The 17,704-nt window shown below is 39.5% G+C and overlaps 1 protein-coding gene across 13 annotated transcripts in view; it reads left to right on the forward strand.

Moving 5' to 3' along the window:
- Pparg (peroxisome proliferator activated receptor gamma) overlaps window positions 1-17,704 on the forward strand; it is a 129,526-nt gene that overhangs the window by 88,823 nt on the left and 22,999 nt on the right. For 10 of the 13 annotated variants that reach the window (XM_006505743.4, XM_006505737.4, NM_001127330.2 and 7 more), the window contains 2 exons: window positions 1,243-1,381; window positions 13,385-13,584. In XM_006505743.4, coding sequence (XP_006505806.1) covers window positions 1,243-1,381; window positions 13,385-13,584 — 339 coding nt within the window. Of the gene's footprint in view, window positions 1-1,242; window positions 1,382-2,543; window positions 2,653-13,384; window positions 13,585-17,704 lie in introns of all 13 variants that reach the window. The other 3 variants (XR_001785108.1, XM_030255223.1, XM_017321456.2) reach the window with 1 other exon arrangement.

Here is a 17,704-nt window from a genome sequence, read left to right on the forward strand (position 1 = left end):
AAGACAGCTTGCTGATCCAATTCCGAGCTTTTTATACCTAACAGGACCAGATGAATTTGAGAGAAGTGTGTTTCATGAAGATGAACATAATAAGAAATAAAAGAGAACCGTGGACATATGCATTACCAAATACACCACACACACACACATATATATACACTGGAGCTAGAAGATACCTCCAATTAAATTTCCTGCAGTTCCATCCAACATATGTAGTAAATTCAGATGAGCACTCTGTTAGTCCCAGAAGGACATATTTGCATTTTGAGGTAGCAGATTTTCTAAGGATTTCCCAATTGCTTCTCATATTATTTCCTGCTATCTCTTTCTGTTTGCAAGTTACAATGGTGGGGTATTCTTTCAACTACATAAATAAATAAGACAAATCCTGCAGGAAATTGCAACATGGAGAATTCCAAAAAGTTATTCACATGTGGATTTTTATTGGCCCCCGATCATGCTTTAGAAGGAAATGACTATAACTTTGCCAAGCTGCTTAGCACAATTGTGAAGGCTGGGGCACACTGCTGGAATAATTTGCTGAGAGACTGGACTGATTACATGGTATTTTATTTGCATTACATTAAATCCAGAGCACTTCTTAGAGCATGCTGAAAACCAAATGTAGAGCCAAGGTACACTGCATGACATCAGTGGGATGTGCTCAGTGTCTAAGAGGTGAAAAAGAACCCCAGAGGATCCTTCTGTACTTTAGTTTACAGAAAGTACCAATGAACCACAGAGAGTCACTTGTACAAGGCCCCCATGGTGAAACTGTGTCACAAACCCACCTTGTGTTTTATTTATGTGTGTGCAGAAGTTCATCTATGTGAACAGGTATATTTATATAGTGCAGATGCATGTATGTGTTCATGTATGGGAAAGATGGAGGGCAACATCAGAGTCATCTTCATGAACACTGTCAACCATATTCAAGACATGGTCTCCCTCTGGCCTGAAGCTCATCAGTTAGACTAAACTGGCGGGTCAATGAGCCTCAGGGTGCCTCTGGTCTTTGCCTTCCAGTCCTCGGATGGCCAGCACAAACCACAGAATGCCCGGCATCTTTTCCAAGGTTCCTGGGGATTGAACTCAGGCCCTCCAGCTTACTGATTGAGCGATCTTTCCAGCCCAAATCCACTTTTGCTGATGTCCAAGTCAATGAGTGTCTTTATCCACAGGTTGCTGCTTCTATGTATCACATAGACTTAAAAATTGTTTATTTTCCATATCCTTTTGCAGGGTTTTTTCCGAAGAACCATCCGATTGAAGCTTATTTATGATAGGTGTGATCTTAACTGCCGGATCCACAAAAAAAGTAGAAATAAATGTCAGTACTGTCGGTTTCAGAAGTGCCTTGCTGTGGGGATGTCTCACAATGGTAAGTGGATACTGAGAGCCATGTGTACATCTTGTAACTCTCCTGGCCAATGCCAGGTCCAGGTCAGTAGGCACTAGGACAACTAATGGAAGCGAGTAAATTCTTCTAAAGAGCATTAAGTTTCAAAGTCATCCTGATGAGAGCTTCTTCGTGTAGGCCAGCACCTTTCAGCTTTTAGATTGAACCCTTCATTTGGCAGGGCACATGCAATGAATACTAAACAAATAGGCATGTTCTACTACTTGCTTGATATCCTTAGTGGGAAGTTCAACAGGCCTTCAACCCAGTGTCCTGGCCCTATAAACTCTTATTCGTGTATGTGTGTGTGTGTGTGTGTGTGTGTGTGTGTGTGTGTGTGTGTGTGTGTGTGTGTTAAGAAAAGGATCTTTGGAAAAACTGATGTCTTGATGCAAATATAATGGTTATCATGATATATATGTTGCTTTGAAATATTTTTTTAAAAACAGCTTAAAAGCAGAATTATAATCACATGTGTTGGTTATTACTGCTTTAAAAAATGCTGGGTATATCTAATGTTCAGAGTATAAGAACAAAGAAGCGATATTAGAATTCTGGTTCATGTATTTTTGTTGGTGGTGTTCTTTACCATGCCTTTGCTATATTATTCTTGACTTCAGAGAACACACAAACTTGAAGAAAAAAGACAGAAATATTTGGAATTCTCACAAAACTTCAATGCTGCATCAATGCAAGGGGATAAAATCTCGTATTTTTCAAAAGTGTAGCCTGTGAAGAAGCACTTGTATAGTGCATATGAGATCTTGAGGTTCCATCCCCAGCAGTAGAAAAAAATAACAGTATTGGCTTCAGAGACATAGTAGAGAAGAGCCATGTGCTCATGAGCTGTAGCACTCAATCACATTAATCATAGAAGATCTATGCCTGTTAAAAACAAATTCTTTATTACCATTTGGTTCTGATTGGTTGACTGCCCCACAAAACTCATTTTAGCTGTAACTTAATAGTGTTTGACAAGTCTTAGTCAATGCTTTAAAAATATCCTTATGGATTCAAGAACTAATATATACTAAAGTTATCAGATTAAGTCCAAAGTTTTATTTCATTTGATATCCAATTTTCCCTCCTTTCCTCCCTCCCTCCCTCCTTCCTTCCTTTCTCCTCTTTTCTTTCTCTCATGCAGGAGATCAGAACCAGGGCTTTGTGCATACTAAGTGTGCACTTTACCACTGTGCTACACCCAGCTCCCATCTTTATTTTCTTTTGCTTTCATCTCTCGAAAAACTGATCTGGTAAGAAGATAATCTTTGAACTCAGTGTTCATCTTTGTAGACTCTAATATATCTGTAAAGATTATATTTGTATCCCATCATGGACATGTTTGTTTCTCATAGTGGGAACCATCAAGATGCTTGCCAATGACCAATTGATTGATTCTCTACCCTTTGAAAGCAGTAAAAGGTGTGGTTGTCTTTATGGGTCAGTCCCTTTAAAGGCAAGAGTGCATTATGAATAGAGCTATCAACAGCACTGGACAGGAAGGGAATTTGGTCCAACTTTCCTCAACATTTGACCACATCTGCTTTGTAGCAGTGTACAACTGCAGTCATTGATTGCAAAATAATTTGCTGGTTTAATTCCATCAATTTCCTTTTTATTTCGAACCTCATAAAACATAAGAACAAAAATTTCAAGCCAAGAGCTTTATTTTAGTTGATGCAATCAAGTTGCAGCAAACTTATTTCATCTTTATGAAGAAATCATTGACTTTGAGGTCATTATCATCAAGATAGTCTAGGAAAGTTTGCCAACACTGCTTTTAATGCTATTTGGGTTTTGCCTATTCAAAAAAATGTCATTTCTCATATTTGTATAAAATATAGTTCCTAGCACTTACAGGCACTGCAACATTGATATAAAACATATTTTCTGTGGTTTATAAGCAAGCACACCTCACATGAAATTTATCTCCCATTGCTTAACATTTGCAGATAAATAGTATGTAGACTATAAGCTGGGGGTGTAGCCCAGTGCAGAGTTTAGCCCAAAGTATATTCCCAGTACCCTTCCTCCCAAAAATCTAACCTATGTAGTATGGGCAGTATAATTTTCTCCACCCAGAAAGTCAAAGAAAGCTACCATGCCCTTGATAATAAAGTCGTCATTTGACTTTAACAGTTAACTAGCACTCAGGAAGCAGGGCAGGCAGATATCTCTATGAGTTCAAAGTCAGCCTGGTCTACATAGGAAGTTCTAGGTCAGCCATGACAACATAGTTAGATTCTATCTCAAAAAACAAACAAACAAAAACTCAGTTCATTTACTCTACCTAGAAGGGACCAATCTGAACAGTATGTTCAGTTTTTTCTTGCAAAGACAAGGACCAATGGGCATTAAATGTTTTTGGTTTGGTTTGGTTTGGTTTGGTTTAGTTTGGGTTTTTTGAGACAAGGTTTCTCTGTGTAGCCCTTGCTGTCCTGGAATTCACTCTGTAGACCAGGCTGGCCTCGAACTCAAATCTGCCTGCCTCTGCCTCCCAAGTGTTGAGATTAAAGGCATGCGCTACCACTTCCAGAGACTTAAGCAGCTCAACCATGAAAGGACTTACAGATGACTAACAAAACTTCTCAGAGGTTTTCAGATAAGTGTGTTTGCTGCACAATAAAGGAAACATACAAAGAGTCTACACACAGGGGAGGAATCTGCAGTACACTTTAACCAACTCCTGATGAGGAATTATTTCTGAATACAAAATTTTCTACATGACTGTGGTTATACTAGCCAACGTGAGCTAACAGCATGAGTAACAGTATCCACACAAAATGCCTTTTCAAGTTTCCAAAGGAGACACCCTGTGCATTCTTCATGAACATCGGTATGGAGCTGTTTCAGTATATACAAGAATGAACACTCCACAACCAACCTGCCCCAGTATGTGTCTCTTTATTTTTAATTTTTTATGTTATCTGTTTTATTTGGGAACAAGGTCTCACTATGTAGCCCAGGTTGACCTAGATCTCACAATCCTCCTATCTAACTCTCCCACATGCATGTGCCACTCCACCTAGGTTCTGCTACTTCTTTTCTGTTCTTTGCCTCTGTTTAGTCCACTTACTGTGTTTAGGTTCTCTATCAGCAATGCCCTTGCAGTTCTGAAGGGAGATTCCACAGTGACCGTCAAAGGAAACAAGGGCCCTGGAGAATAATGCCAAAAAGCATCGAAGCCAGTCATCATTAAGTCCTTTCACAGTTGACAATTATCTCATTATTTATAATGAAAAACATAACTCATTGAATTCTTCACTTTCCAACCAGCTAGTCCACACATTTTACTAGACAATATTAGAGTCTTTCCAAACATGCAGACATCTGGTATATCAATTGCCTGAATTTGAAAGTTTCTACCTATGTTTTAGTGCCATAAAAACATAATTTGTGCCTAAATCAAGTCTCTATATTATCCACTGCTTATCAGATTAAGGCTAGAGTAAAAACCTAAAGCAATCTCCTTTAAAAAGTCACATAGTCCATTTCAACTTTCTGTCTTTAAAGGTAGAGCCAGGTGTAGCAGTACACTCCTGTCTGTAACTCCAGACTCAAGAAGCTGAGGCAGGAGGATTGCCATGAGTTTAAACCCAGCCTAGGTTACAGTGTGTGACCCTGTCTCAAAACAAACAAACAAGCAAAAAACAACCAAGCCAAAGAAGCGTTTAGTTTTAGCTTACAGCTTTGGAGGTCCTACTCTATGTTGATTTGGCCCTGTTGCCTGCAGTGAAAGAACTCATCTCTCAGGGAGTGCAAAAGAGAAAAAGAAGAGCTGGGGCAACACAGTCCCCTCCAAAGACACGCCCTCAAGCATCTTCCCACCTCTGAAAGGTTTCACGACCTCCCAAGAGCAGTCACACTTGAACACGTGGGAGACAGTGTAGACCCAAAAGGCAGCATATAGCTGAAGCTTTTCTATATGTGCCATATAGAACTTGCAGCTCTGTTCTGCCACAGACTAGATGCTGTGCAAGGACATACCTTTAGAATCCCCCTTGCTGGAAACTAGGTTGTTTCCAATGCCCATCACCAGCATGAACTAGGAAGAAAAAACAAAAAAACAATAAAAAAACAAAAAATTACAGGTTTTCCTGTAAATAACCAAGATAAACATGTGTTCCAGTTATTTTGATCATGGAATAATCCATCATTGTTTCTAGAGTCACAGATTGCTTAGGCATCTTTTGCATCACACAATCAATGTGATACCCTGTCTAAACCACCTTTAAAGGGAAGCTCAGAATACAAGTGCTAACATGTATAAGAGTTTAGCTCCTAGAGAGCCCAGAGGCACCTGTAACTTATGAGATGACTACTGTTTGTCTGGGAAGTGAGTTTGTTGCTTCTTCAGTCAAATGGGTACTTGCATATATTTCTTTACCTTTTAAAACCATAACTTGTGTTGGAAAGATCTGCTATCACATCCCCAGTATTTACCATATTTAAATATATATTGGTTTTAGTTTAAAAATTTAGTCATAAAGCACTTTGAAGTATTAATATTTCATATTCAGAGCTACTTTTTACATATAAACTAAATAACTGAGTTTAGGGTAATCATATTTTTTTAAATAGTCTAAAGTAGAAAAGAATTAGCTTGTGCTACTAATGAGTCATTCAGTCAGGTTTTCCCTATAACACCGAAATTTGATAATTATGTTTTTCACATGTTTCAAAGTTAGTGAAAGCTTTGTTGATTAGGATGTCCTATGATACAAATAATGTGGGGTTTTTCCTTTTATTGGAGATAAAAAAGAAAAAACTGACAACTTTAAAAATAGTTCCTCAGTGGTTTCATAAAAATCTGAAGGGGAAAAAAAGTAGTTTCACAATTTTCTATGGCACTCAGCATTGTCTGAGGCAGTTGTCCCAATGCCTGGCAAATAGCCCTAGTATGTCCTAGTATGTAGCATAAACACCTAAATGACAGATTTAAGCTGTATTGCTTTAAAAGAAAACTCTCTGCTGTAGTTTAGATCTGAAATGAACCCAAAGGCCCTGTGTTGAAGGCTGACTTGCCAGTGACTGGTTCTACTGGGAGGTGGTGGGGCCTACTTACATCATTGAGGTATGCCCTTGAAGGAGATGTGAGGCTCTGTCCCTGTTCAGCCTCTCCTTGCTTCCTGGCCACCAAGAAGTGAACAGGCCTTTTCTGACACATGTGCCTACCGTAAGTACTGTATCACTGCATCCAAAAAAACAAGAGCAATTAACCATTATCATCTCAGTGGCATGAAGGAAAAGATGGTCACAGTTCTAATACATAAAGCACCTCCTATTGTCTCTGTGGGCTTCATGCTCTTTCTCTAGGGGCCCTGCCTCTTCTCCCATTCTTGTCCTCTTCCCACATAGACTTCAGGAAAACTGTGTCTTGATGTTCCTGGAAATGGTCTCTGTGCTTATAAACACTGTCTGAACCTTGTCCCTCTGCTCTCTATCAGAATCCTACCTGACATTCAAGGCCCTGTCCACATGTCTTTCCTGAAGACTTTTCTGATTCCTTGTGTTTGCTCTTCTAAGTAGTCTGTGCCTTCCCAGTATACCACATTCTGCTGAACAGACAGATACATGGGGAGAGGGAACACGGGGAGGGAGGAAAAAGAAAGAGTTATATTGTTTACTGGCAATGGTCATAGAATTAGCAGTTATGACTTGTGTGATTTACATGCAAAAAATATGTACAAATGGAAAACCTGACCAGGTTTTAAAAGCCTTCTATGACTGCAAACTCATCCCTTAAAAATTAAAAGAGAAATGTTTCTTGTAGGATCCAACTTTATTCTTCTATTTTGCTTGATTTATTATCTTGAAAATCCAATTTAATATGCCTTTGTAATTAAGTAGCATCTCCCTTTAATGCACCTATAATTTGGTAGATATTTTGAAAATATGTCAGTTTACTATGTTTTAGCATGTTTTTAGATCCAGAAAACAAAATACTTAATTATTTCACACACCTAAAGTTTATTGTTCAGTAATACCAGTACTAAATATGAAGTGATAAATCTGTCATGTGCTAATATTATGAAGTAGAACCTACTGATTCTCATGATTTGTTTTAAAACTGAGACGCATTTCTCTAGATGACTTTTTTTTTTTTTTGTGCTGGAGATTAAACCTGCTAAGCACATGCTCTACCACTGGGCTAAAACAACCTGTCTGTCCTCTGTATGTAACCACCCCAAAATAAAAATTAAAGTTGCTGTCTATGACAAGTGCTATAGCAGGCAAAATTTGCCTTTTTATTTTGTAAAGCCTCAAATATAGGACAAACACTGCTTTAAAAAAGAAAGCAAAGTGTATCCCCAAGTACTGTAGTTCAGCATGGTTAGATCTTAGCAGTGTTTTAGAGATAAATATAGAGATAAAAGGGAATCTTGAGACATCTTCTTCTAGTTCCTCCTCTCCAGATAAAGTAATTGGGGACCATAGATATTATATAGTTTTCTATAACCCATTGAGAAGAAATCGGAAAGTTGACTTCCTGATGACAGCTATGGCCGTGTTAATTCTACTGCCTTCCAAGAGACCAGACAGTCTCTCTCAGTGACTCAGAGTAACACAGAGAATATTTTCCTTTTGACATTGGAAATTAATCATCACTGGTAGAAGATAAGAATATATATATATATTCTTATATGTGTATATGTATTTTTTCCTGATTCCCAATATATAATGTCCATCTTTGTTTCTAAACTCTAACTTTAGCCTTCTAGAAAACAACTGCTCAACTTCCCTGTCCTCCTCTAATTCTCTGCTTAAAGGATAGGAACTGGGCTGGTAATTTAGTTCCCTGACAGAACATTTGCCTAGCATGAACCAGGCCCTGGGTTCCATTATTAGAACAGCTTAAAAATAAATTTAAAATAGTTACTTAACTAAAAACACCAATCTTTAACAGCTTCAAAAAGTTAGGAGAGCAACAGATAAACTAGATGTCGGGGTTTGTTCTTTATCTGCCAGGGAAAGCAGTGGCCTTCAGTCTGATCGATTAGCTATAGAAAGCACATCCTCTGCACTGCTTCGTTCTCAACATTAAAAGTCTTGCTAAACCCTCCTTGTGCCTTTATTCAATACTCATCTAACGTGCATGCAGCTAGGATTCCCTGGGACTCCAAATGAACTAATACATCCGGAATTTTCTCTTTTAAAAAAAATTCAGATATGGAAGCATACAACTCTAATCTCAGCACCTGGGAGATAGAGGCTGGAGGATGTTATTCAGGTTCATCCTCAGCTACATAACAAGTTCAAGACCAGCCTGAGACACACAGATTCCTGTTTTGTACAAAGAAACAAATAAAATGTTTCTCTACTTCCAATCTGTTATGCACAGATTTAGTTCCACCCAGCAAGACCTTGTCTCCTTCCTTTGCTAAGCCCCTGATGTGTAGAAATGCTAAATCTACCTGTGGAACAAGTCATGCCTAACTTGTAGCAGAGTTACTTATCAATACAGATGCTTTATTCATGAGAGTTAGAGATTCTAGCTGAAGAACACTACCTTTAGGCATCCTAATTAAAGTGATCTTGAAAGAGCTTTAGCTATTTTTATTAGGTGAAAGAAAAAAGAACTGCTAACGTGATAAGAAACTGTCTTTAACTAATTAACTTGGCTGTTGTGATTGCCCACTAGGAAAGATAATATGCATTTTAGGCATGTTAATGTCCATGTATGTTTATCATTCCTTGTCTATAAAATTTTAATCATAGTCACTCATAGTGGCACATGCCTTTAGTTCTGGCACTCAGGAGGCAGAGGCAGGCAGATCTCTATGAGTTTGAGCCCAGCCCAAACTCATATTAATCCACATGCCTAACCCACAATTTCTTCATCTTTTAATATGTCATAATTCTTACCTTCTCTCATGTAAGCCTCCCAAAGTACATGTTGACTCATCTTCTAGATCAGAGTGACTTCTAGGACAGCCAAGGCTACAGAGAGAAACCCTGTCTCAAAACACCAAAGTGGGGATTTTAATCAGACGAAGGACTGGAGATATGTATGGCTCCGTGGTTAAAAGCACGGGCTGTTCTTGAAGAAGACCCAGGGTTGATTCCCAGCACCCACATGGTGGTCTGTAACTCCAGTTCCTAGGGATCCTATGCCCTCTTCAGGCCTTATAGGGACTTTACACACATGGTACAAAAATATATGTGCAAGCAAAATATTTACACATATTAATAAATAAATAAATGTTTTCTTTTAAATTTAAGCAGAGGGCCAATGAGATAGCTCAGCAGGTAAAGGAGCTATAGCCACAAGCCTGACAACCTAAGTTCCATCCCCAAGACTCATAATAAAAGAAGAGAGCCAACTCCCACAAATTTTCCTCTGACCTCGCATACATGCAACATTTTTAAAAAAATAACCAGAGCTTAGGACAGTATCTAACATGAAAGTCCACTTAATAATTATTCATCAAGTAAAGAGCTGTGTAGATTGGTCTGTGAAGCAGTAGATGATTCTGGCAACTTCTGCCTCACTATACGATAGCTCTGGTTTTCTTCCAACTTGTATTTCAGAAATTCTGTGTGTATGTGTTTCGTTTTTGTTTTTATTTTATTTTATTATTTGCTGGTGAGCAATCCCAAGGCTTCATCATGCATATTAGGACAGCACTCTACCACTGATCCACATGCCCAGACCACGATTTCTTCATCTTCTAATATGTCATAATTCTTACCTTTTCTCATGTAAGCTTCCCAATGTACATATTGACTCATATTCTGTCTAATTTTAAGCTTGATATTTTGGAATTTAATTTTTCATACATTTATTGTATAATTTGTGTATTTTGTTGTACTCAGGAGCAAAGGTAAAACCTGGTATTCATATAGCTTCTATTGTAGCAGAATAATTAATGTAAATGCATTAGAATATGCAGTAACAGCATCACATACTAATATATGCATACAAGAAAGCCTAGCATTTGGAAAGCTTTTTCAAACCCCAAGTTATATATTCAAAACACTTGGGGGATATATATATATATATATATATATATATATATATATATATATATCCCATTTGGATATAGGGATGGGTTATTAGAATGCTCTGTGGGAAACATGTAAGTTTAGAATATTTCTAAGTGGTTCTCACATGCTCTGGCCCCTTTTCCTCAAAAGGCAACAAAACAAAAAAGTTCTGTGTGAAAGAGGTGGTGGTTAGCCATGGCTTTGCAGAGGACTATAAAAGGATCTTCTGCACTGGTGTTAAATTGTTGTTACTTTGTACATATTAACTAATCGGCATAACTGGCGTTTCCATGTCATATTCCACGTCATATTCTCCCCATTCCCTTTCCTTGTTCCTTTCCTCTTCCAAATTACCCAGCCCCCTTCTACCTCTATGTTATTGTCTTCATCATCCTTCTTTCTCTTCTCCTCCTTTTCCTCTTCTCCTTCTCCCTCCCCTTCCCCCCCTTCTTTTATTTTGTGACCTAATGAGTTTACTTAGGAGAGCATATAGAAGCATGTGTGAGGGCTATTTACAGGAGCTTGGGCAACTTACCAGTGGCTACACCACTGAAGAAAATGCCTCTGCCTCCTCCAGCAACCATTAACTACCCATAGATCCCTCAGGGACAGATGGGGTCTTGTTGAGCAGTTCTCCATTTCATAATGACCATGTATTTTATTCATTGTATTTCAAAATGTTCTACAAGTACTTAATATGTACCCAACAATATGCTAAGTGCTGAGTGTAATGAGCAAGGAAGACTCCTGTCTTCAAGGAGACTGCAGACAAGGAGAGAAAAGAAAACACCCTTATCGACTATTGTGGCCAGAGCTATTAAAATAGAAGACAGTAGAGTCATGGTCATAGACTGAGGGATCCCAGTGGATCTGGGGACCAGGTGGGAGGGCCCCTCAGTAAGCTGACATTCCCTATCCCAGTGCAGCTGAAATGGAAGAATAATGAAGAGGGAGTCTGCAATTTTGACTTTTTTTAAATGGCAATTGTTTAAAGATTTCTGTTTGAATAGGTCATGTGCAAAGGTTATATTTAGAAAATGTATCTAAACATATGCTGATCTAATGTAAACTGAGAGGCAAACATCTTTTCCCCTCTAACTCCAAGCAAGGTCTCTTAAGAAGCCCCTGTAGGGCAATAGTTTTATTAGTGATAAAGTATAGGGCCAACTGAGATGAACTTACACATTTGAGACTCGAGGACAAATCAGTCTTTTCTCTAAAACAAAATTTGCTGGGCATGGTAGTGACCTGTAATCCCACCAACTAGAAAGGTTGGTGCAGAGGAGTTTCACATCCTGGGCCACATTGTGTTATGCCCAAGACCTAGTCTCAAACTATAAAATACAATAAAAATAATATGAACTGAGTTGTAGCTCAGTGGTAGAACATGAGTTCAGCATGCACAAGACCCAAGACTCAATCCCCAGCACCAACGATTAAATAAAGTCACTGAACAGATAGAAATGTTCCTGTATACCTTGTCTTATGATAAATATACTATCTTTAGTGTAAGAATAAAAACCATCCACCTGGAGCTGGAGAGATGGCTTAGCAGTTAAGAGCACTATCTGCTCTTGCAGAGGACCCAGGTTTGATTCCCAACTCCCACATAACAATTAACATCTGTCTGTCACTCCAATTCCAGGGAACCCATTGCCCTCTGCTGGCCTCCTCAGACATTAGGTACACACTGTGATGCAGAGATGCAGGCAAATTCACACAATTTTTTTTTAATTTTTTAACATCTCAAAAACAAACAAACAAACAAACAAAAAAAGCACAAACCTGTTGGTTCTCATATTCAGCAACATTGATTGAGTTCTACCAAGTACTAAGATATATGTAAATGTGCCCCAACCTTTGCTCACAAGTAGCCTATCATCTAAGTAAAAGAGCCCACCATCATCTTGAGTGTCACATAGAATGGTGCTCAAGATACTACTAAGTATGAGAGCAAGATGTTCCACTGGAGAAAAGCAGTGTCCTAAAGAGAGCTAGCTCAACAAAGAATGGTGTCAAAGAAACATTACTCAAAGGGACATTTTATAAGTAATATCAGACCAGGAAGTAGGAAATTTTATGCAAGTTAGAAGTCTATAAACAGATTACTATTTATTTAATTTTTTTGGGGAAGGCCTTGCACATGCCAAGCAAGGGTTCTGTGCCCAAAGGACACCCCAGCTCACACAGGTCAATTCCTACATTAGGCCCTACAGTCTGTCTTAAGTCTTTGCTTTGCATTCACACTTCCTCACTCCTTGAGAAGCCAAATTAAAGGTATTCTGATGAACCTCATTAAGGGGGAATTCTGCAGAGTTAGGGGGTAAGTCAGTTTCCATCCATTTAATGTCCAAGTTCCCTGGTCTTTCTTTACAACAGAAACGGATAGCTCATATGAACTGACTGAGAACAGGGCCTATGTTTGTACAACTTGAACTTCTCCGTAACTGTTTAATTCATGAAACACAAAGATGCTCCTGCCGTACCTTTTATGAAGTGCAGAGGTTACCAAGATAATTATGACAGTGTCCCTGTCTGCAGGACATTGTTCTACAGAGGGGTTAGAGGTATAAAAAGTCATAATTATAGTACAGTGTGAACATTTTGATTGTTGAAATGCTTAGGGTTGGGGGAACACTGGGAAGAAATAATTAGCTGTACTTGAAAGCTCTATAAAGATGACTTTGCATCTTTGGATAGGAGTTGTCTCTCGATTCATGTTTAAATGAATATGTATTCCTGTTTGCTAGCGGATCCTTCCAATTTCCTAACAGGATCGTATGTTGCCTTTTTTAACTGAAGAAGTAAATAAGTTAATTTCATTTGTCTGTGCTACTGTTGCGAAATAAAAACATGAGCAAAGTGGTAGATAGAAGGCAGAACCAGCGCCGGGTGGAGAGAGGGACTCTCAGTGTGGGAACCAAGATTAGGGAGAGCACAATGCGGAGCCCTAGTAATGATCCAATGATTCATCCTGTCATTCCTCTTCCTCTGTAGCCATCAGGTTTGGGCGGATGCCACAGGCCGAGAAGGAGAAGCTGTTGGCGGAGATCTCCAGTGATATCGACCAGCTGAACCCAGAGTCTGCTGATCTGCGAGCCCTGGCAAAGCATTTGTATGACTCATACATAAAGTCCTTCCCGCTGACCAAAGCCAAGGCGAGGGCGATCTTGACAGGAAAGACAACGGACAAATCAGTTAGTTCTCTTCTGCTCTCTTCACTGGGGGAGGCTGGGGCTGGGGGTTGTTTCCTTTGACTAAATGATTTGCTTTGGTGCACATGCATATGCAAAAACAAACAAACAAACAAACAAAAAACAGCTCAGCTGCAGGCTGTTAAAATCTAGTGGCAGGCTAGGTCCAAAACACAGGAAATGTCTTCAAATAGGATAAGTAAACATTGTTCTGAAAAGGGAGTAAGTCCTCCAAGCTGTAATAAAAAACCTTTGAGAGTAATACAAGAGCTCATAGGTCATCTCTACACTCATGAATGAACGTGAAGCCTTCCAGTCACAAGAGTGTCTCAGAAGCCGTGCAGGAGGCTGAGCAGGTGTGTTAAGCTGTTGTGTCCCACTTCTACCTTTCAGTTTTTCTATGGTCATTTGTCCCAGGTCCAAAGTGGGCACAAAAGTACATCAGGATATCATGAGACCTATTTCCTTACAGTACCTAGCTTTATTCCTGGGAAACTGGAGGCTCTGGCCTTCTATTATATACATGAGTTCTACTTTCTGCAAGGATCTAAGTTGCCTATGCTACTCCAATGGAATGGTTGGTTGCTTGCTTGCTTGCTTGGTTTAGTATGCTAACTATTGGATTGAATCCCAGGCAAGCATGTTGGGTACATGTGTGCTAGAACTAAGCTACAGTCCCAAGCCACAAAAGTATTCTTAAGTACCTGGAGATTCTTTGACTGATATTGTTTAGCAATTCATAATAGATGAAAATTATCATTGAATCCAGTTTTCTAGGAAGCAGAAAGCTTCTGATAGGAAGTTGAGAATCAACATCAAATTACATTAAAATAAAACCTCAATGCTGCTCCCCAGTCCACCAGCAGCTGCAAGTGTGCACTGGATTGGGCTCTTCAGGTCTTTCAGCCAGGGTCTGGCTTTGATGTCTATGCTATGATGAATGTCCCTAGGCAGTAGGAGCTACAAGTCCCATGCAGAAGACCTGGATCCAGCTCTTGAAAACCCTGTGTGTGGTCAGTTACTTTCATGGCCAGGAGAGCCAGTCAACTATTAGGTGGATACATGTAACTTGATGACCATTTAGATTTTAGAAGAAAAAAATCGTATTATCTCCTAATGTGTTTTGAGGACTATCTCAGGTTATTTCTTTCGTTTTAGATAAATGACTTCGAGTGGAATCAGCTAGTAGCTATGAGAAAGCCACATGCCAGTAAGAACAGTTGAGTTTCTCCCTGCAAAAGAGGTGATTGATACTTTCACAGTGATACACAAGGCCCTAGGCACTACAGTTTCCAAGTATTTTACACATTCTTTACACTCGAGCTCAGGGTCCTCTGAAGGCTGCAATTGTTTGTTATTATCTTCATTTAAGAAGAAGGAACTGAAGTGGAGAGGGGCAAGCACATAGAAACCCCAAGGCCATGACATAAGCTCCCTGACTTCTAGTTGGGAGCATTCTCAGCATGCTATTCTAGGACTACAGAACACGAGTCACAGTACCATGGGCTCTGTGCACTGTGTACCAAAAGTAGCCATGGCAAGAGACACACAAGTGAAGCCTCTGCAGAGCTAATTTGATTACAGAGGATAAGCCTACTTCACCGGCAGAAAAGTAAAGAAAGACTGCAGAGCCACATGACTAAGCAGAATTAACACTTGAAGGCAAATTGCAACAGCTTACCAAGAACAGGTGCAGGAAAGAGGGCTGGAGTCTGGGATCTACCTAACTGGGGAGGGAGGCGGTTGCTGAAAGGCAAGCCAGTTCAGTTTTACCTAGAGCCACTCATCTTGCAGGCTCTGGGTTCTTATTGTCATAACCTCAAGTTCACACCTGAAATCCATGCTGGAAATCTTATCAATTTAGTACTACTTAAAGGCTAGGGGAGGAAGAGAGAGAGAGAGAGAGAGAGAGAGAGAGAGAGAGAGAGAGAGAGAGAGAGAGAGAGAGAGAGAGAGAGAGAGATGGAGAGAGAGAGAGAGAGAGAGAGAGCCAGCCCACCCTAATAGGCAAGAATTTAAATGTATTTAATGGTGGCCAACTTACTCCTATCTTTGTTCTGAAAGACACAGCACCCAAATCACTAGAAATCACTTGGAAACCTCATCCCAGCTGACTTTTTGGCTCTAGGTCTTTGAGTTAAAAATAAGATAATTGGAGGCCCTTTGTGAAACAAATAGCTATTAAGCTGCTTTAAGGAAGGGGCTACAAAAGCCTGATTATAGACTTTTCAAGCTCAGAGGCCAAGGGTTGTCATTTTTCCCTATCGTACGTAAGCTTGTGCTTTTCCCATAATAGTTACTCAGACTATTTGTTTAATTGAATTAAAGACTGTTGTTTATGCCCTTTGAAATCATGGACTTTCAACAGAGGGCTTTTTACTAGCCCAATATTTGTTCATCAAACTAGACATCATGAGCTATTGGATAGTGACAGAATTGCCTCCAGTTAGGGTCTAGAAAAAGAAAAAGAGGTCCAGCCAAATATAAACAACCCAATCACTGATTATACAGAACTAAAATCAAATTGTTTGGCACTGTTTTCTCCTTATCTGATGAAATCAAATTGAGCACCAATAGAAACAGTTCAGTAGAGAATATGGAAGAGAAACCCAAAATGTGATTTGCAGTGAGAATTGTTCTTTATCAGCATGGTCCTATTATTCATTTGATAGCATCTATCTCTGGGGTGTTATGTTATCTCTTGGCCAGGGCTGTGAAAGCTAAGATTTGCATTGATAGGAAAAGTTTTGCTGAAGTGTGGCCTCTCGAGATGGTGGGGGATGTGAAAAAGTGGCTGAGGCCATAAGGAGAGAAGCTTAGGTCTCATTATACACCCAGCTCGCAGCTGATGTCATCAGCATCTGTTAGGCCAAGCCTGGGGGAGGCTGCTCAGCGTAGTGGATGACCAATTACCCATAACCCTCGCAAAAGGAAATGATCAGACTGAAGGGGCCATTCTTTATGTTTATCTCACTGCTCAATTTAACCATAGCCTGTTAGGAACCCACCAGCTGCAGCCTTTGCCTCTGGACTAGCAGGGGCCACTCCCCCTCCTCAGCTAAACTTCCTTCTTCTATATCTTGTTCCCTGGGCCACTCACACTTTTCAAAACAGATAATCAAATGTTCCTGCTCTTCTCCAATCAATTTTAACATCATATTTTTGTGAAAAGATACCAATAATTTTCATCATCTTGCCTCCAAGAGTATGGACTGGGTATTCTAGTCTCAAGGTTAGGAGGAGGTGGGCTATAGAGTCACTAAAGAAGTCTTAGGAACATTATACATTTTCAACACCCTCAAATAGGGTGGAATCCATTCTCCCCACTACCTGCTTTTTTTTTCAGCACAACCCTTGCTGAAGAAATCCTAGTGATCTCTGAAACCCATGAGTGTGTTGGAAGTAGAACCCTCATTTCTTGAAGGCAGTTTGATAACTGAGTGGACTTTGGAAGTTTAGGATATTTGACTATCTCGCTGGCACAATGATCACATGATCCCATGTTTGTTGATGAAAATAAACAGTGGTTTTCAAAAACCGTTCTCAGTGCCATGGCTTGTCATAAAACAATAAATAGAAAAACCCTGGGTATACCTGCCAACTCTTCACTCCATATCTGAGAGTGATGCCTAGTGAAGTCCTGGCTCCATTCTATCTACAAATAAGAAATAAAACGTTTTATTTGTACTGTGTTGGACTTTGGGTTCCAAGGCATCATGTTGTTTAAGACAGGCACATGTAAAGTCACTGTTCCTATAACAGGAGCACACTGGTGCCATTAGAAAAGTGATCATTCTGAATAGTATATGAAATATAAAACCTCTGAATCATAAAGCCCATGTGGAATTGTAAACTGCTGTGGAAACATTTCTGTACCCACTTACATTTATGCTTTCTAAAATATACAGTGGCTGTCACATCATACTAACTCAAGTGATGGGGAAGATGTGTCTCTTTAAATCCTACACTTACAGCTAAACAAAGCAGAGTCTCTCCTTCCATCTTTGAAAGAATCTGAATGAACTGGAATATCTATCCTCCCCTGAGGAGAAAAGCATTGAGGGAGTCCTCAGAGAAAAACTTAGGGACCCCATAGGAATCAAATAGAAACCAGTGCTGAGTA

This window comes from Mus musculus, chromosome 6 (assembly GCF_000001635.26).
Source record: "Mus musculus strain C57BL/6J chromosome 6, GRCm38.p6 C57BL/6J".
Classification (NCBI taxonomy): domain Eukaryota; kingdom Metazoa; phylum Chordata; class Mammalia; order Rodentia; family Muridae; genus Mus; species Mus musculus.